Source organism: Pecten maximus, chromosome 2, assembly GCF_902652985.1.
Source record: "Pecten maximus chromosome 2, xPecMax1.1, whole genome shotgun sequence".
Lineage (NCBI taxonomy): Eukaryota > Metazoa > Mollusca > Bivalvia > Pectinida > Pectinidae > Pecten > Pecten maximus.
Window position 1 is genome coordinate 37,301,073 of NC_047016.1, and position 21,563 is coordinate 37,322,635.

The 21,563-nt window shown below is 33.9% G+C and overlaps 1 protein-coding gene across 13 annotated transcripts in view; it reads left to right on the plus strand.

Annotated features, from left to right (window-relative positions):
• LOC117321970 overlaps positions 1–21,563 on the plus strand; it is a 47,681-nt gene that overhangs the window by 22,689 nt on the left and 3,429 nt on the right. For 7 of the 13 annotated variants that reach the window (XM_033876611.1, XM_033876622.1, XM_033876620.1 and 4 more), the window contains 4 exons: positions 18,931–19,057; positions 19,765–19,846; positions 20,667–20,741; positions 21,203–21,418. In XM_033876611.1, coding sequence (XP_033732502.1) covers positions 18,931–19,057; positions 19,765–19,846; positions 20,667–20,741; positions 21,203–21,418 — 500 coding nt within the window. Of the gene's footprint in view, positions 1–4,044; positions 4,200–5,076; positions 5,210–10,239; positions 10,398–11,334; positions 11,385–11,404; positions 11,627–14,915; positions 15,097–18,930; positions 19,058–19,764; positions 19,847–20,666; positions 20,742–21,202; positions 21,419–21,563 lie in introns of those variants that run through there. The other 6 variants (XM_033876613.1, XM_033876610.1, XM_033876619.1 and 3 more) reach the window with 6 other exon arrangements.

Genomic DNA, 21,563 nt, shown 5'->3' on the forward strand with positions numbered 1-21,563 from the left:
TGCGCGAAGATAGGGCAGTTCAATACAAATTATGCATATTTTAATATTTTACGCTGGAGCCATATACCGTATGGTTGTAAAACTTTACGAGGCTAATATTTTGCGGTTATCCCAGTCGGACATAGTTCACGTGTGTTCAATTTTGCTGGGTATTTATTTTCGCGCTATATTTCATTGACCGTCAATATAGCGAAATTGAATTCCCCGCGAATATTACAGTTGTAACGCCTTAACTGAATAAATCATTTAACGTTACTGTAATGGTGAACGTCAATAACTGTTAATTATGGGCTTTATTAGGTTTATATAACTTATATCTAATCTTATTGTGAAGAATAGTTTTGAATAGAAAACGAGATATATCTTTATCCTGATATTACTGAAGTAATTACCAGAACCCCTCAGAGAGATATAGAAACAATCGAAATCCATGTTCATCAAACAATAACAAAGGAAAAACTATATATATATATATATATATATATATATATATTATAAATATCATAACATTGAAAACACTTGGTTTTTAATCTAAGATTTTTAAAGCAGTGTTTTCAATGTTATAATATTTATACTAACATACCGAACATTGAAGGTAAGAACATTTTAATGTATATATTTATATACATGTATATCATTAGCACAAACATAATGATATGTTTCTAATAAATTTGTGTAATTGTGCCATGTTTTATGTCTATATTTGATATGTGTGTCTTGATAAAGGGTCGCATTGCCTCGAAAATTCGGCAATTTACTTGTCTGTACTGTCGTTATTACTACATGACCAAATATATATAATGACTTTCCTGATGACCAGCAAGAGCTGCGAAAGCGCTTGAAAGCCAGTCGTCGAGTTTTTTTTATTATTATATCTTTATTCTTACTTTCACATGGAAACAAACTATTTTTTCACTTTATATATATAAATATATATATAACAAAACCTCATCATTACGTTAGGTCTATTTTTAGTTTACAGAAATGTACAGTGGTGCATTGCTTCTTTTGATTGTATAGATCTTTTGTAAAATTCCATGGAACGAACGAGATTCCAGGTGATACAAAACAAATCTGCCAGTCAGAGCTGAGTTTGTAACGCAGCGTATTTGATTACCTTGCCTATTGCATTCACGATCGAAAATGGATTCAATCTTGTCACAGAACTGCTTGGGAGATCCCTTTACATTTGGATTTTGTTTGTTTATTGAGGTGTCTGTCTTCATTCTGTTCGTTCTGTACGCTTTGTCGAAAACGTGAGTAGATAATATCGCATAATGTTGCAATCAAAATTATGTCATACATTTTGCGTAGTCTGGCCCACATTCAATTTGGCTCGGAGCCAGGCAGGTTTATAATTATTCTGAGAATTAATCTGTCGACTGATTTACTATATTTTTAATGTTAATACATTATCAACAATCGCCTGATTTTAATTGATAAACAACAGAGATACATATACCCTATATTTTTATTGTATAAGTTGTGATATACCAACCAAACTTTCTACAATCAAACGCAACCATATACTTGACCTCGCCTGACACGCAAGTACTTGGAATTTTCCATGTTTACAAACAAAAATCACGTGACAGCAAGATATGGGAAAACCAGAGAAGCGGCTAAGGAGCTATATATAGACCTTCTGAAAATTTTCGTTTGTGTACTTTCGATTTCTACGCTTACCGGGTATTAGTTATAAAAAGAAATGTCTTTATGCAAATGTTGACTTGAAGAATGTCAATTGGGGTATTATATACTTGATGTAATGCACTATTTTTAGATTGTTTGTAGTAAAACGACCAATAATATATAACTATGAAAAGGTTATTACATATATTATTTGGTTCGTTGGTCGCTTATGTGTTGTCTTGGTTCCAGTGCCTTCGTTGGTCACAAAAGGTAATTAATTAGTTTCATTATTGCAGTCAATATTGCTACAGTCGGGTCTTTTCCAGCTAAGACAAAATACTTAGAGCCTTATCATATCAGTCCTATATATATATCTATCATTTGACACACTCTTCCCATCACACAACAAAACGTCAGTGTCTTTCGTAGGTAGATAAGGGGCGACAAACGAAATGTTATCTCAAGGTTTCCATTATCTTTTCCAGATAAAACAAATGCAATATGCAATTGCTTTTACCAGTAGGTTTGTAATATTGATAGCCAGCAGTCTTTGTATGATATAAATGGAACTGCATCACGTAAATATCTGAAGTGTTGGTATAATCGTTACTTTGAATGGCGTTATTGAAAATGAGTTACTTATTTGTGTGTTTGTAATACAGTGCAACGACAATGAATATTTCTTTATATGTTCGGACATTTCAATGTTTCTTGAAGCTTGGCTTATTTCAAATACGCTGAGGTTATATTTCAGAAGTAGTTGAGTTCATTGTCCATTTTCAGCATTTTTTTCTGGCGGCACTGAGGTGTAAGGGTTAGCAGAGAGATCTTACATTTACCATCATAAATAATAAATAATAAATTATCTCACTTAGGTTCGACCCTGTGACGTCATTTTACGTTAGATTTCTTTCATAGAAACGGTTGGATTTTATATCTTCTTTGTCTCCGCCTGTTATGTTAATTGTGCAGTAATACTTTAGAAATATGATATCAAACCATGCATCAAACTCTGAGAATGGAATTGATGTTGAGGTTGTTGTGTTTCACGTCCCTGTCCAGGATCCAAACAGTTAAAGATTTACATACACAACTATGTAAGCATATTTAAAAAGTAATAAAACCTGTGTTATCTTAAAATGATCAAATTATAATCTTCTTAATACATATTAGGTAGCATGAGTGTTTAATGTGTTTACTATTTCAATGTTATGATCTGTCTGTTGTTTTTTTGAATCTAGACATGTGCATTGTATTGTAAGTAGTATGTATTTAAGCTGAGTAAAGAATGAATTTGGTTACACTAGATTTGCTTGTGTTGAAAAATGACTTCTGCCCTGCTTGATATTTCTTTTGCACAATGTAAACAAGTTGTCTTAGTATGACTTTTGTGTGAACTTTATGTGTCAAGGATGTCTATTTTTAGATGCTCACGTGACGTTTGTGGATGTGTCAGTAGGTAGTCGCGTTACAGAGTGATTTTATATGCATGAGTAGCTACGTTTCTGGTTAGTATTTATAGAAAAAAATTTTTAGCCCCTACTCCTAATATCTACAAGGTGTAACAAAACTGACAGTGATTTGACAATTAGGAAATTGACTAAAAGTGGTTGAGAAAGCGGACGATGCATCGACTGTGGCTTAGAGTAGCTTTGCTATATTTGTCGACCAACAAGACTGTCCGTCTAAGAAACGTATTAGCTGTTTTGATTTATGTGCGGTTTGTTATGTGATGTGACGTTTGTTTGTGATGACCTGGTATATATTTATATATATAAGCAGGTGACATCAGCTCTGTGTCAGTTTAGTTGAAGGCATATGATAGTGGTCTAGAATTTCATCGAAAACATGCTTTCTCTTTGGTAGTTTTCAGCTCTGCCGAATAAATTTACCCGTAAGCCATTGTGCAAACGGATGAGACATACAGAAGCTAAATAGTTAATTTGTATATAAATTTAACAAAACCAGAAACGAAAAGGGGAAAAAAAGAAGTAATTTGATATTTTAATTCTCCCAAAGGCAATTAGAATCTAGCGTTTAGGGCTTTGACAAGGTGTTTTAAAACCTGAAATACAAGGATAAAATTTGGTTATCGTACATTGTGCTTTATATCGGGTGAAACGTGTTTACTCATATCATTATTTCCTTTTTACATGTATATCATTTTTATGGCAGGAATATATTAACATCAAAATCGACTTTGGTATATTATAGAATATACATTTCTACATTAACATATGTATCATATTACCAGACAACAGATGCTTTATTTACAAAGCCGATGGTCACGTGATCAAGAAAACTTTCCACTTTGATACTGTGACTGGTGATCTTATGCAGGGCCACGCTCTGTTACATCGAGTTTTGCACGCATCGGTACCTATATATTACCCGAATTTGTTATTGGTGGCAATTTGTTTTGACGTGAGGGAAATGAACAGTCTTCCTGTATCACCAGGAGCAAGACTCGGACACGAATCCCGGGGCCGGGAATGTACACAATGTTACTTAATCACAACCGAAACCTTCTTATTGTTGATGGTGCTCGTCCTATGTATATACCGAAAGTAAGTAGATAATATGTATTGGTATGGTGCTCTCTGTATAACAGGTACCTGCGTGTATAAGTGAGTATATCAGGTGTGATGTAATATTAGCACAAAACAGAACTGTAAATGAGATAGAAATTTAGAAATCTATTGACACTAAGCTTTACACTAAGTCCCTGGTTGTTATCTTCTGTTTCAGACTGCTTTGATCAATGACAGTTTCCTTGGTAGGTTATCATTTCTCCGTTGTGTTCAATAACCAGACTTAAAGTGTTTTTTCATATGCAAGGACAAAATTCAGTTTTTGCCTTTTCGTCGATTTCGTTAATGACTTATGCAGGTATGACACAAATGGACAGAAGATAGTGTGTCTAACAGGCAGTTTGTATCATATCGAGTTTTCGTTGCAGTTGACATTTCTTTCTGTGTATATGTTCGACAGGTAAAATGGCTAGGTTTTTGGCATTTCTCCAGTCTCTATTTCATAACAGCGACGCAACCGTCAAAATTCTGTACTCGGTCGGAGTATAAAGTTTTCGTTTTAATCCGCCGTATGTACAATTCTACCAGATTTCAATCAGACAGCCAGTAGAGATACATTGGCATGGACGAGTACATTAAATAGAATCTAATAGATAAAGCTAAAAAAAAGGGTGACAAGTGTTATTTGTAGTTGATCAAAATGTGCTGGTAAAGTATATCTAAATATAAAAACATATGACCAGGCACGATACATATAGTCTGGGTCGTATATAAACACTAGAGCGATACTTACCCTTGAACTTAGTTGATAAAGATAAATATTTGAATCGATATAAATGTGTGATGTTGTACGCACAACCTCAGCCATTTGGAAGGCGTGTTTACGTAATATCAGAATATTGATAATCCTCAGATTGGTTTGTGATGATGCCTTCTCAGGGTGCCATGTGGATTTTTCTGGACTTTCAACAACATGTTAGATGCTACTATGTGATAATACAATGTATGCTGATGTTCGCAGCACTCGTACGTTGTCTACTTATATGGTAAGCATTATGGCAAAGCAACAGGTATACATGTATTTGTGATTTAGTTGAGTTAATGAAATGAGATGCAGTAGTGTACATCGCACACCTCTCGGGGGATAAATAACTCCTGTATACCGTCGCTGAAAGAAGTAAACAAATACTGAATGCATGACTGCCTCACGTAATATAGCCATCGCTATTAAGTCGAGCATGGTATATTAAACCAAATAAAGTAATCTCGGGCACAAGTCATCCGGAACGAAATGGTTGCTAAAAGATGTTTATGTTTTCTTCTCTAAATCGAACAGCCACAAACTCTCTCATTTGCATAATACATTCAATGGTGTAAAACCCTTTTCATGCTCTGCTGCATTATGATAATTTTCCTTTTGTGAGATTGTTTACTATGGATACGCTTATCGTATGTATAGTGAGATGTTGTTATTTGTACCTTATCGTATGTATAGTGAGATGTTGTTATTTGTACCTTATCGTATGTATAGTGAGATATTGTTATTTGTACCTTATCGTATGTATAGTGAGATGTTGTTATTTGTACCTTATCGTATGTATAGTGAGATGTTGTTATTTGTACCTTATCGTATGTATAGTGAGATGTTGTTATTTGTACCTTATCGTATGTATAGTGAGATGTTATTATTTGTACCTTATCGTATGTATAGTGAGATGTTGTTATTTGTACCTTATCGTATGTATAGTGAGATGTTATTATTTGTACCTTATCGTATGTATAGTGAGATGTTGTTATTTGTACCTTATCGTATGTATAGTGAGATGTTGTTATTTGTACCTTATCGTATGTATAGTGAGATGTTGTTATTTGTACCTTATCGTATGTATAGTGAGATATTGTTATTTGTAGCATATCGATACAAAATTTTTCTGATGTGATATTTTTGTAGGCGAAAATTTTCTGGTTCCCTGGTATTCGGTTTGACAATATTGTTCTCTATTAATTTACATACCTGTCAGATTTAGATTCAATGCTTCAGTAAAAAAAGCTGCTTTGACAGTGTGTAGATACTTATATAGATAGTACACATATATTATTATAAGGTAATTCGTAAAAAAACGTATCTCGTATGAAATATTTTAGAGGCGTCTACTTACGAGCAGTAATCAACCAACTTTAATAAAGATTTCATACTTAACTTTAGCCAATGCCAATATTTCGTAAATATTAGCCATTGTAAATATCTCGTAAACATTAGCCAATGTAAATATCTCGTAAACATTAGCCAATGTAAATATTTCGTAAACATCAGCCAGTGTAAATATTTCGTAAACTTTACTCAGTATTCGGCTTATTATTAAAAGTAACGTTGGTTAACTATTTATATAAAATGTCCCCTTGATATTGTGGTTCATAAAACGTAAGACGCAAAATATATATGAATATATTAATTGTATAACTATCTGTATCCTAATTCGTGTCCTTAAGATTGAATGCCACATCACGCAGACCCTGGATTGATATGCTGGAGACGGGTGACACACGTTACTTTATCGGGTCATATTCGACGATACACTAGTATCCGTACAGTGGATACTGTCGACCTCCCTTGCTACTCTGCTTACATATTTTGTTTGATAGGTCTTACAGTTTTAATCACTGGCAGTATTGTCTTGGCTTCTTTATAATCATGTCATTTTTCATTATCCATGTGGCCAATCTTTTGGGTTTCCGTTGAACTTTGATTATTTTGGGTTCTTGTAAGGAATGTGTGTTTTTAATACAAACTGATTGACACAAACGACTACTTTAAATCATTTGATATGATTCAATATTGCCATTGTAATACAATGATAATTGTCCTATTGTTATATTATTGTCATCTTTCCGGAGACATAGTTGCCAGGTAACAGGTCAGAGCCTATTGTTATATTATTGTCATCTTTCTGGAGACATAGTTGTCAGGTCAGAGTTAGTTGTTGTGTGTTCTATAGTAAGATCCTCAATTTAACAGCTGCAAGGCCAGAGTAAGTTATTGTTTGTTGTAAAGTAAGGTCACCAATACACTCCTGATATCACAGGTATTATCACACTGTATGTTTTGGGTGACTTCCGTGTGTCTTAGCAATCATTTGTCTTTATCTATTACATACTAATTACAAATATAGCGCTGTGACGTAATTACCTAATTATTATTTTGTTAATCAGCTTTTGCGGTTTGGCCAGGTCCTGACTCGGAATAACCAGTTTCAATACAAACCTTACAAAGACCTTTCGGTATACATATACGTATGCAGGAACTGCAGGGTTGGTACTTTTCAATGTAAAGGTGATGATGTCAGAGGTTTACCGATAAGTGTATATAGATCTCATTTACCCTTAAAATTAGTTGATAGAGATCTAATATTTGAATCAATATAAATGTGTGCTGTTGTACGCACAACCTAAGCCATTTGGAAGGCTTGTTGACGTAATATTAGAATATTGATAATCCTCAGATTGGTTTGTGATGATGCCTTCTCAGGGTGCCATGTGGATTTTTTTGGACTTTCAACAATACAATGCTTGCTGATGTTTGCAGCGCTCGTACGTTGTCTACTTATATGGTAAGCATTATGGCAAAGCAACAGGTATACATGTATTTGTGATTTAGTTGAGTTAATGAAATGAGATGCAGTAGTGAACATCGCACACCTCTCGGGGGATAAATAACTCCTGTATACTGTCGCAGAAAGAAGTAAACAAATACTGAATGCATGACTGCCTCTCGTAATATAGCCATCGCTATTAAGTCGAGCATGGTATATTAAACCAAATAAAGTAATCTCGGGCACAAGTCATCCGGATCGAAATGGTTGCTAAAAGATGTTTATGTTTTCTTCTCTAAATCGAACAGCCACACACACTCTAATTTACATAATACATTCAATGGTGTAAAACCCTTATCATGCTCTGCTGCATTATGATAATTTTCCTTTTGTGAAATTGTTTACTATGGATACGCATATCTTATGTATAGTGAGATATTGTTATTTGTAGCTTATCAATACTTACAAAATTTATCTGCTGTGATTTTTTTGTCGGCGAAAATTTTCTGGTTTCCTGGTATTCGGTTTAACAATATTGTCCTCTATTAATTGACATACCTGTCAGATTTAGATACAATGCTTCAGTAAAAAAACTGCTTTGACAGTGTGTAGATACTTATATATTTAGTACACATACATTATTGTAAGGTAATTCGTAAAAAAAAGTACCTCGTATGAAATATTATAGAGGCGTCCACTTATAAGCAGTAATCCACTAAATTTTATAAAGATTTCATACTTAAACTTTAGCCAATGCCAATATCTCGTAAACATTAGCCATTGTAAATATCTCGTAAACATTAGCCAATGTAAATATTTCGTAAACATCAGCCAGTGTAAATATTTTCGTAAACATCAGCCAGTGTAAATATTTCGTAAATTTTACTCAGTATTGAGCTTATTATTAAAAGTAACGTTGGTTAACTATTTATATAAAATGTTCCCTTGATAATGTGGTTCATAAAACGTATACCAGCTAAAGTAAGACGCAAAATATATATGAATACATTAATTGTATAACAATCTGTATCCTAATTCGTGTCCTTAAGATTGAATGCCACATCACGCAGACCCTGGATTGATATGCTGGAGACGGGTGACACACGTTATTTTATCAGGTCATATTCGACGATATACTAGTATCGGTACAGTGGATACTGTAGAACCCCATGAGATACTAGTGTCCGTACAGTGGATACTGTAGACCTCCCTTGATGTACTAGTATCCGTACAGTGGATACTGTAGACCTCCCATGATATACTAGTATCCGTACAGTGGATACTGTAGACCCCCATAATATACTAGTATCCGTACAGTGGATACTGTAGACCTCCCTTGATATACTAGTATCGGTACAGTGGATACTGTAGACCTCCCATGATATACTAGTATCCGTACAGTGATAATGTAGACCTCCCATGATGTACTAGTATCCGTACAGTGGATACTGTAGACCCCCATAATATACTAGTATCCGTACTGTGGATACTGTAGACCTCCATGATATACTAGTATCCGTACAGTGGATACTGTAGACCTCCCATGATATACTAGTATCCGTACAGTGGATACTGTAGACCTCCCATGATGTACTAGTATCCGTACAGTGGATACTGTAGACCTCCCATGATGTACTAGTATCCGTACAGTGGATACTGTAGACCTCCCATGATATACTAGTATCCGTACAGTGGATACTGTAGACCTCCATGATATACTAGTATCCGTACAGTGGTTACTGTAGACCTCCCTTGCTACTCTGCTTACATATTTAGTTGATAGGTCTTACAGTTTTAATCACTGGCAGTATTGTCTTGGCTTCTTTATCATCATGTCATTTTTCATTATCCATGTGGCCAATCTTTTGGGTTTCCGTTGAACTTTGATTATTTTGGTTTTTTCTTAAGGAATGTGTGTTTTTGATACAAACTGATTGACACAAACGACTACCTTAAGGCATTTGATATGATTCAATATTGCCATTGTAAGACAATGATAATTGTCCTATTGTTATATTATTGTCATCTTTCTGGAGACATAGTTGCCAGGTAACAGGTCAGAGCCTATTGTTATATTATTGTCATTTTTCTGGAGACATTGTTGCCAGGTGTCAGGTCAAAGTTAGTTTTTGTGTGTTCTATAGTAAGATCCTCAAATTAACAGCTGCCAGGCCTAAGGTGGTTGTTGTGTTGCATATTAAGGTCACCAACACACAACTCCTAATATCACCGGTGTTATCACACTGTATGCTTTGTGTGACTTCCGTGTGACCAAGCAATCATTTGACTTTATTTATTAAATCCTAAATACTCGGGTAGCGCTGTGACGTAAATACCTATTAATAGTCTATTTGATAATCAGCTGTTGGGTTTTTGCCATGTCCTGACCCGGATTAAACTGTTTAAATACCAACCTTACAAAGACCTTTCGGTATATATACGTATACAGGAACTGCAGGGTTGGTACTTTTCAATGTAAAGGGGACGATGTCCTAGCTATACCGATAAGTTTATATATATCTCATTGTTTGGAATGTATTGAACGAAATATGGCGTTGAGTCTAAACTACAGATATGGAATGTTGTTTGGTTGTACGATAGTGATGTTGGTAACCATGATAACGGGATATCGTGTTATGAAATGGTGAGTAACTCGATCTTCAGATTTCTGTATAATGATTGTCACAAATAATACGTTTGTTGTTTATAACCATTTAGCTGACTATTGTAGCTATTTTTCAATTCAGCTGACTTGAGCCATCATGTGGCCCATCTAGTGTTTCTCTTTGAACTCTAATTACGAGTAAGAACGACTGATATTTTAGATTTATATATTTTCAGTATGGTTTCCGAGATATTGTCTTGGTTATCGAGTTCTGCGTAATAAAACGCGTGCTTTTGAACAACGATACATGTACTGTCGAGAATACAAATGTTTGAAGGTTAATGAGATTGTATAGTGTTAAGAATATAAAGTAAATGTATAACCGAATCATTTTACTGATAAATAATTAAGCATAATCCATCCAGGATGGAGGATATTTTCTGATTTGCCTTCAAATATTAAAGTTTTATGTTGAATTATATTTTTGTTTGTGAATGTCGATATCAATGGAAAACAATCTTAAATCATCCAAAATCACACTTTGTCATATCACGATTCACTGACCTTCAACGAGACATTAGTTACATGATAGGTATATCAGCTGTATTGTAGTTGTTCCGGGTCAGTAACCGTGACCTATATGTGACGTCATCAATACCGTATGGAAAATAAATTTACATCACAAAGGACCCGGGTTAATGCCTGTCTGGTCGGTCTATAACTACCGTGTCAAATGTCAGTTCTGTTGGAAGTTTGGTTAGCAACACGTCCTATCATTAATTAGTGTTAGCTAGGGGTAGGGTTTTCATAGCAAAACAAAAGTAACTAAAACTTCACCGTTTAATGCACTATATAATAATATATATTCATAAGCAATGTTTATATATTCGAACTGGATTCCCAGAAGAAGTTACCTAAGATTGACACCGGTTAGCTTTCCTCGCGTGTAGGTATATTTCTTTGTTGCACACTGGGAAGGGGAGCTATGCGTATGCCGGCAGATCCGAACAACTCGAAGTGGCGGAGGTACGTGTGTCTGTAGGTGGTGTCGTGTGCTCAGCACAGCTGGGTCGTCGACCAAACGCATACATTTAAAACAGGAGTTTTTCTATTAATGGATCACGTGTGTGTAAGGTCACTGTCCGTGTCTAATTCCGTGAAAGCTGGACTAGAATGGCCAGCAACAGGTATAATGATCATTGTAAACTTCAGTTGGTCGTCCTCTCGGCATCCTGTCTCCTCTCTGTTGCGTATTCTGTGTACAGGTGGTAAGTATCAGTTCTTGTCCTGACCTGAATGAAATTAATCATATCTATGAATTGTTAAACTAAATACCTTAATGTAATGTAATGTAAATACCTTAGCATTAACACAAATTACATATTCATGCGCATGTACTTATAATATATAAAAGAGGTTAATTACGTAGCAAAACTGAAAAGTTAACATTGACAAACTCGGCCTTAATTTTAAACATTCAGCCGGCCGTGACCTATATATGTTGCCGGTATTTGGTGTCTTTTGAATAGTCTGCATATGAAAGAAATTTAAACTGTACCTTTTTAATATTTAAGGAATTATGTAACTTCCTTGTTACGTGTAGCATTGCCGGAGTTTTCCTTAGTATATCAATGTTCTGAGATTTTTTTCTATTAATGTTTTGAGAATGTTACTTTTCAAACCAATCTCTCGGCATGTTTGTTCAAGGAATGGTTCTTGTTGAGAGCTTCATTGGTCTTATATTATTAGGAGCTTGGAGGGAAAGTTACATACACAGGTAATCTATACTGGAATTAATGGTAGTATATTTACAGTTGTTGTTACGGACAGAAGGGCAATACTGGTATACTTGTTATTGATTCGGACTGGAAGACAAATAGTATAATTGGCTGTTAACAAAGAACGCGTCTATATAATATCCTGTTGGATATCGGCAGATTCCTTGTTGTTGTAAGTGTTACTTTGAGCATATGCGCATGTAGTATGTTAAACAAAAAACAGATGAGATAAGTTGCCAAAAATCTTATTTGGCATGAGATCATAATGTAACAGCGAGAGCGGAATTCTTGGTTATCGGAGATGCATGTTAAATTATCTTCATATCTTAATCAAAAATATGTCTTAATGGTGTAAGAGTTGAACCTAATAATCAAAATATCAAGTGTGATGGTTTCGCTACTTCAAAAAAATATATGCTAATCCATGCAATTTCTCAGATACTGAAAACATCGATGAATGACTCATCATCTCAGACGTTAGCAACTGCAACTGTGTATTCGATACACAATTGTATATCCGTTGTATTAGCTCCATGTTTCTAGTGCATTTTCCAAAAAAAAGTGTACTTGTGCAATACACAGCTATATGTATGTCCGTCTTGTATTTGATTAAGGACACAATGTATGCTACCAGAATGTATAGCAAAGGGATATCAGAGAACACCACAACAATGAATTATTTCTATTTACCTTTTATTATGTGAGATAGTGTGAGTGGTACGGGTATGTACGAGTGGAATTAATGACCGAGATACAATTTATATCACCTTACTCTTTGTTGGATTATATCTTCCAAAATCTTATTTAAGTTTTCATACACATACTAGCAGTACAAAGACCTCGGACACAGGCCTACCTAAAATCAGGAAACCCATTATTCAAACCTATATTTAAATTGGCACCACAGCTATTGTGGAACTAGGGGCACTGTCCAGGTACATATATTGAACACGTGAGGAGCTCGTGCAATGCTTACATATATGTACAAAGTTCTTACAAAAGGTCAATAGTCCTACAAATAAAATACCAACTTTTTGTCTGCTCTGTAACGTTGGTGTGTGTGGTGTTTGTTGTACGGACGTCTCTGTAAACGTTCGGTAGACCCACCTCTCTGTTAAGGACGTAAGATGGATGCTAAATCGGCATTATACGGTTTCAACATTGTATGCTGTGTCTTCGTATTACTTTTATTTCACGCTGTGGTCCGAGCTGTCTTGTAAGTTGCTCTTAATATGCATACATTAGGCAATTACCATAGTTCTGTAGTATATTTTTGGTCTATGTGTAGTAAATTTATTAATTCTAAATATCATCAGTCATGATACAAATTAGTCAAGTTATCCTACATTGGTTAATTAGTGTATGTAGTCTACTTCAAACTATTTATTTTTATTGATTTAACCTATTCCACCTCCGTTATTCCGGCCTTACGGCATATACGTTTCAGCTAAGGAACTACTTCATATTAAAGCGATCAAGTATTCATGCAAGCATATGGATGCACAAATAAACTTAGCCGAATAGATTGGTTAGTACAGAAAGAGGACAAGACGAAATAATTCGCATTATTATGTATACAATAATACGTTATTTTAACCCACGTAATCGTCTGAATGCGTTTGTCTGAGGTTTGTAGATTTCTTTCCTCTTTCTGTAAATCCACAGAAAGTTAAGGTTCTGTAATGTTTGTATTGATATTGAAAACGATTTTTATAAAAGATGTCATTGATAAGATCCAGTTAGAGGATTAACCTCCATAAAGTGGAATTATATGTGTCGGAAGATAAAAATCTTATTTCCTTTTCGTCAGCTAATAAGCTTATAAGATTATACGAATAACTTGTCTATTCATAAGACACTCACTAGAACTGAGGAGAGTGGGCTTGCATCCGGTAAACTTGTATGATCTACTTATATTGATGAACCGGTTTGTGTGTTTGTATATGTATCGTTATCAAATTACTCATTTTATGCCTATTGTACAATTCACATTTGAATTCATGAAAAATAGAGATACGTGAAAATCAGCTCTGGGCCAGAGAGACAGAGTGGTATTCAGTTGTTTTTCAACGTCATCTTATTGACACCAATGGTATTCATTTTCATGGTTTTTCAACAAACACTGTGAAAGTACATGGCTGCTTTTAGATATTTTGATGCAGTATAAGGTATTCTTCTGACTAGGCGAGTAAGTTATCTGTAGTTTTGTTTGATAAACGTTTGTATCCGGGTATAAGGTAGGATTTGTTTAAATGGTGCCGGTTAATAAGTGAAACAAGGAATAGTTTGGTAATTTTCGTAAATCTTACGTCATTGGAATACTGAGGATGATACTGCATGATGTGATTTTACATAATCTATAATGAAATGCGATGCATAAAAACATCATGACACTCGAGTTATATTTTTTTCGTGATATCAGAGTTAAATGTATCATCTAACATTCACTATCGTTATAAACAGATACCCTAGACGAAATCTAATATAAACATCAAATACAAAATATTTGTTGTGGATTTTTACCTGAAAAATTCAAGTGTAAGAAATCGGGTTCTCTAATATATGTTTCCCACAAACTTCGCTTCATTGATATCATCACTTGAAATAGTAATCTCGATCAATGCTTCTATACAATCATCTTACAAATGTATTTCCTCAAATGCCACGATTGCCAACAAACTATTTTTAGATCGAAAGCAATTCATAGCTGTTATTCCAAACCGAAAGTAGGTTGTTGGCTCACAGCCAATTTGGAATTCCCTAGCGGATAATAACTGCGTACACTATAGGCCTGCCCTAGCTTGCCGCTACACAAGTCATAATACGTGCAGTATGTCACATTCAACTTGGCGGATGGCTTTGCTGTGCTTATATTGTGAACATTTGACAACTTTTAGAATATGGATACTGACTGAGTCAATGACTTTCTCTGTGTTTTCCATATACACTGTCATCCAGCTGTAAGTAACGAAAATAGATTGTTATTGTTGAGGTCACATGCGGCATTTTAAACCAGGAGAATCAGATGCGTTCGTTTGCATTTTATAGTTTGATGTAATGTATTTATTTCAGTGACTAACACTCAAGGCGTGAATCACGCTTGAACATTCTCATTTTGGACAACCTATAACGCTCAGAAAATTTAATGAGTTTGAAAAGAATACGTCTGCCTCGACCGATTTTATGTACAAGATTTAGCATTCAAGGAACTCGATTTTTTTTATAAAGCAGCAAACAATGTAGATAGCGTATGAGAGGAAGTACTTAATATTAAAAAGTATATGTATTTTGTGATTGGCCAGTTTTACCTGGTTGTTAGATCAGAAGTAAGATGAAGAATATTTTACTTCAAACATGTAGAGGTGACTGAGCCTGATGCAGTCATGTTGTGATAGAAGTCGGTCAGAGACTTCAATATCCTGTATTAAATATAAAGTGGTATGTGTGCTGATAAACCCTGTGGTGAGATGTTTATCAACAATGTATTTCCTTATAGGCAATGAAGAGGTCAATTTTACTCATACACAGACTGTCTATGTAGGTCACTAACGGTGTTGATATTATCGTTAAACAATGCAAATAAATATCATATAATAGTAACTATTAAATGTTTCAAATAGGCCATTACTTATATCGATACTTATAGATAGTGAAAATAAGTCATATTATTTAAATAGAGAATGCAAATAATTTACTGTTAGTAATGTTTCACATTCGACTGATACAATAAGTCACTTGGAACGATAGTATCCAGTACACAGTGCAAATAAGTCATACGGTACCAAATAGGTCATTAGTAATAATACTGTACAAAATAAGTCATTGATAATAATACTGTACCAAATACGGTACTGGTAATGATACTGTACCAAATACGGTACTGGTAATACTACTGTACCAAATAAGTCATTGATAATAATACTGTACCAAATAAGTCATTGATAATAATACTGTACCAAATAAGTCATTGTTAATAATACTGTACCAAATAAGTCATTGTTAATAATACTGTACCAAATAAGTCATTGATAATAATACTGTACCAAATAAGTCACTGGTAATAATACTGTACCAAATAAGTCATTGATAATAATACTGTACCAAATAAGTCATTGGTAAATAATACTGTACCAAATAAGTCACTGGTAATGCTACTGTACCAAATAAGTCATTGTTAATAATACTGTACCAAATAAGTCATTGTTAATAATACTGTACCAAATAAGTCATTGATAATAATACTGTACCAAATAAGTCACTGGTAATAATACTGTACCAAATAAGTCATTGATAATAATACTGTACCAAATAAGTCATTGGTAAATAATACTGTACCAAATAAGTCACTGGTAATGCTACTGTACCAAATAAGTCATTGTTAATAATACTGTACCAAATAAGTCATTGTTAATAATACTGTACCAAATAAGTCATTGATAATAATACTGTACCAAATAAGTCACTGGTAATAATACTGTACCAAATAAGTCATTGATAATAATACTGTACCAAATAAGTCATTGATAATAATACTGTACCAAATAAGTCATTGTTAATAATACTGTACCAAATAAGTCATTGATAATAATACTGTACCAAATAAGTCACTGGTAATAATACTGTACCAAATAAGTCACTGGTAATAATACTGTACCAAATAAGTCATTGATAATAATACTGTACCAAATAAGTCATTGATAATAATACTGTACCAAATAAGTCATTGGTAAATAATACTGTACCAAATAAGTCACTGGTAATGATACTGTACCAAATAAGTCATTGATAATAATACTGTACCAAATAAGTCATTGTTAATAATACTGTACCAAATAAGTCATTGGTAATAATACTGTACCAAATAAGTCATTGATAATAATACTGTACCAAATAAGTCATTGATAATAATACTGTACCAAATAAGTCATTGGTAAATAATACTGTACCAAATAAGTCATTGTTAATAATACTGTACCAAATAGGTCACTGGCAATGATACTGTACCAAATAAGGCACTGGTAATGATACTGTACCAAATAAGGCACTGGTAATGATACTGTAAAATAAGGCAATGGTAATAATACTGTTCCAAATAAGGCACTGGTAATGATAATGTACCAAATAAGTCATTGGTAATAATACTGTACCAAATAAGTCATTGGTAATAATACTGTACCAAATAAGTCACTGGTAATGATACTGTACCAAATAAGGCACTGGTAATAATACTGTACCAAACAAGTCATTGGTAATGATACTGTACCAAATAAGTCACTAGTAAAGATACTGTACCAAATAAGGCACTGGTAATAATACTGTACCAAATAAGTCATTGGTAATAATACTGTACCAAATAAGTCACTGGTAATGATACTGTACCAAATAAGGCACTGGTAATAATACTGTACCAAATAAGTCATTGGTAAATAATAGTGTACCAAATAAGTCATTGGTAATAATACTGTACCAAATAAGTCACTGGTAATGATATTGTACCAAATAAGGCACTGGTAATGATACTGTAAAATAAGGCACTGGTAATAGTACTGTACCAAATAAGTCATTGTTAAATAATACTGTACCAAAAAGGTCATTGGTAATAATACTGTACCAAATAAGTCACTGGTAATGATACTGTACCAAATAAGGCACTGGTAATAGTACTGTACCAAATAAGGCACTGGTAATAGTACTGTACCAAATAAGGCACTGGCAATACTACTGTACCAAATAAGTCACTGGTAATGATACTGTACCAAATAAGTCATTGGTAAATAATACTGTACCAAATAAGTCATTGTTAATAATACTGTACCAAATAAGGCACTGGTAATGATACTGTACCAAATAAGTCACTGGTAATACTACTGTACCAAATAAGTCATTGGTAAATAATACTGTACCAAATAAGTCATTGTTAATAATACTGTACCAAATAGGTCACTAGTAAAGATACTGTACCAAATAAGTCACTGGTAATAATACTGTACCAAATAAGTCATTGTTAATAATACTGTACCAAATAAGTCACTAGTAAAGATACTGTACCAAATAAGTCACTGGTGATGATACTGTACCAAATAAGTCATTGGTAATGATACTGTACCAAATAAGTCATTGGTAATAATACTGTACCAAATAAGTTATTGTTAATAATACTGTACCAAATAAGTCACTGGTAATAATACTGTACCAAATAAGTCATTGTTAATAATACTGTACCAAATAAGTCACTGGTAATAATACTGTACCAAATAAGGCATTGGTAATAATACTGTACCAAATAAGTCATTGGTAATGCTACTGTACCAAATAAGTCACTGGTGATGATACTGTACCAAATAAGTCATTGTTAATAATACTGTACCAAATAAGTCATTGATAATAATACTGTACCAAATAAGTCATTGTTAATAATACTGTATCAAATAAGGCACTGGTAATGATACTGTAAAATAAGGCACTGGTAATGATACTGTACCAAATAAGTCATTGGTAAATAATAAGGTACCCTTTGTAAAGAGCTTACTAATATCGATATGTACAATAATGACAAGGTTAATATATTAATAATAGGGTTTAACATAATAATATCTAAAGTGTGGAGTAATATTTTTTTTTATATAGTTCACGTTTTTCTTGATGGTCGTGCAGAAACACACGTGTTACAGTTCTGGACTGCCTGTGAAATGAGGTGGTTGTTGGGACGGATCATTTGGAGTCCCAGGTGTGGGTAGTAACTACTCGTTATCTTCATCTGATAATATCAACTAATCATCCATCCTCTTTTCCAGGTCCCAAGGGGCAGAATTTTCAAAAGGAGACATAATCTTCATCGCTGTTGTTATCGGAGCATGTGTCGTCGCCATCATCATCACAATTGTCTGCCACCTAGCGTGTCGCCGACGAAGCAATAAGGGGGTATGTACAGTTTTACGCTGTTTAGATTTATTTAAAGATATGTAAGGGAGATAACTCTTAACCAAAAATACCTACCTAAAGTCCTAATGGTGTATTACGAAATCCACATGACCATTTTTGTGTCGCTCGATTATTTATTGTATGGGATGAATATTCGGGATAAAGGTCACAGTTCAAGCTGACGTTACGATTTATGACCAACTTTTTTCTGCACGATGAAACTATACATTCCTTTGGAGCAGTCGCGCTTTCGAGTGAAATTAATGTCTTCCACTGTATACCTGGGGTTATCACTTTAATAGCAGTAGTGTTATAGTGATTATAAAATTCTCATCAAGCGCATCTGAAATACACTAAAGCAACCAATGGATTACTCGTCTATTATGCTGTCAAGAAAATTCTTTTTTCTTTACAATTTCCATACTACCGTGTAGAGGCTTTTTGACATGGGGATGGCACATAGGCTGGATCATATGTATTCAGATACAAACATCAGAACCGTAATTAAGAACCTATAAGGCATTGAAAAAGCCCGATCATACTAGGTGACCATATAGATAACAATGAGCGAATATTATATGCATACTGACGGTTTTGGTAAGCACGTAAACAGATATTAATATACATGAATGAATTGTAGGATTGTTTTATGTATGTATCTATATATTTAGATTTAGGATAATAAAGTCTTGATATTTTGTTTTCAGAATCAAGCAAGTCTGCTTGGCATCTGCTGTTGCTATGATAACAACGTGAACAGCCGGTTCAAAGTTGTCAGCCAAAAGATGGGTATGTATCTGAACTTTGTCTTTACTTTCTGTAAGAGGATACGAGAGATTGTATTAAGGGCACACAGTATATGATTACCTTGTAAACAAATGAGAATATGATACAGTAGAGCAAATACTGCACAATACAGCAGTTTCGTCCTTCTAGGTCTCGTCTTTGATGGTGAGGGCCTAAAACGTAGTGATGGCAGGAGACGACCAAAAACAAAACTCGAATAGATCAAAAGAAGGCGATTATAAGAACAAACCTTCAAACAAAACGAGTTTTTGTAAAATGAATATTACCAGTCGTGTTATGAATCTTAAATTCATTGATATCAATGTTTGAAAATGTTGATATTTACAGAGTGAAACGATTTCCGATTCAAGGAAAGGAATTAACTTGATATATTTGCATTTTTACTGTATCTCCATAAAGATACCTTGAGTTTCTTAAAATTGTTTATAAAGAAAACAGAATTTATCATATGGCAAGCAATGTCCTGGTACAAGAGGGATCTCATTTCAACATAATCCATTCATTCAGTAACATATTCATTCATCCTTTTATTATTAAGTGTTAAAATGTGATTACAATTATGTGGTTTTTTTTATTTAAAATGCTTATTTATTTATGAAATACATATATGTAGAAGATTAGCAATTTAATATCTTTTAAATAGATATGATGTCCATTCCCTTGAGGGAAGGGAGACAATCGCAACCATACTTATATAAGTGTTTATATCGTATTTTGATAACATCACAGCATTTTTGTGTATGCTTTTGCATTTCGTACCTTGAATTAAATAATCAATATTATGTTTTTGGTTGATCTTCAGGCTCTGATTGTGCAATTTGTTTAGAGGAGAAAAATATGATGGTGAAGCCGGTCGTAGAGATAACATGCAAGCATAGTAAGTGATTATTAACAATCATGTTCTTACTTTCTTATTGTATTCATGGTCATGTGATTGGTCAAGATCGATTCAGATTGTTTCCATCGTAGCTTTGAGCATATGATCATTCGATTTTTGTTATATGATGTAATTCAAAGTTACACAAATGATTCTATATCAATGAATAGCCTTTCAAGTACAAAATAACAAAATTATATTTATTCCCACATAGATTCAGGGGTACAAAAGATTGAAAAATAATGTATTAATCAATTAAAAGAATTAGAATATATTAAAGTTCTTGATAATATATATTTTAAAAGAAATAAAGAGCGATGGTTTTTTTCATAAGTCAATTTGACGGTTATATAATAATACTTTGTATATTTATTGTGATGTGCTCGTTAAACATATAACAATGCTAATGCTAAAGTGTAAACATGTATCAATGTATTGAACATGGCTGGTTAAAATTACAGCGTATCACCAGGCTTGTATCAGTAAATGTCTCGAGATGGACAAAAGAGCCAAGTGTCCACAATGCCGACGACAACCCGGACAGTACTCAACTACCGAACGGTTCATTGCCATTATTCAGACGCTTCTCAGGAAGAGGAAGGAGAGGACGCTCGAAGCGAAGACAGGAAAATTCCAACAAGCAGAAGAGGAAGAAAAAATGGCACCAGAACACACAGGTTAGTATCCTTGCGATTAGTAAATATTAATATATTTCTCCATTGGACGATTGAGAACACATCATTCTGTTGATTTCCCTTAGTGTGTAATTAAAAATCAGTGTGGATTTAAAGAACATGTTTTAATCAAAGAAAATTATATTGA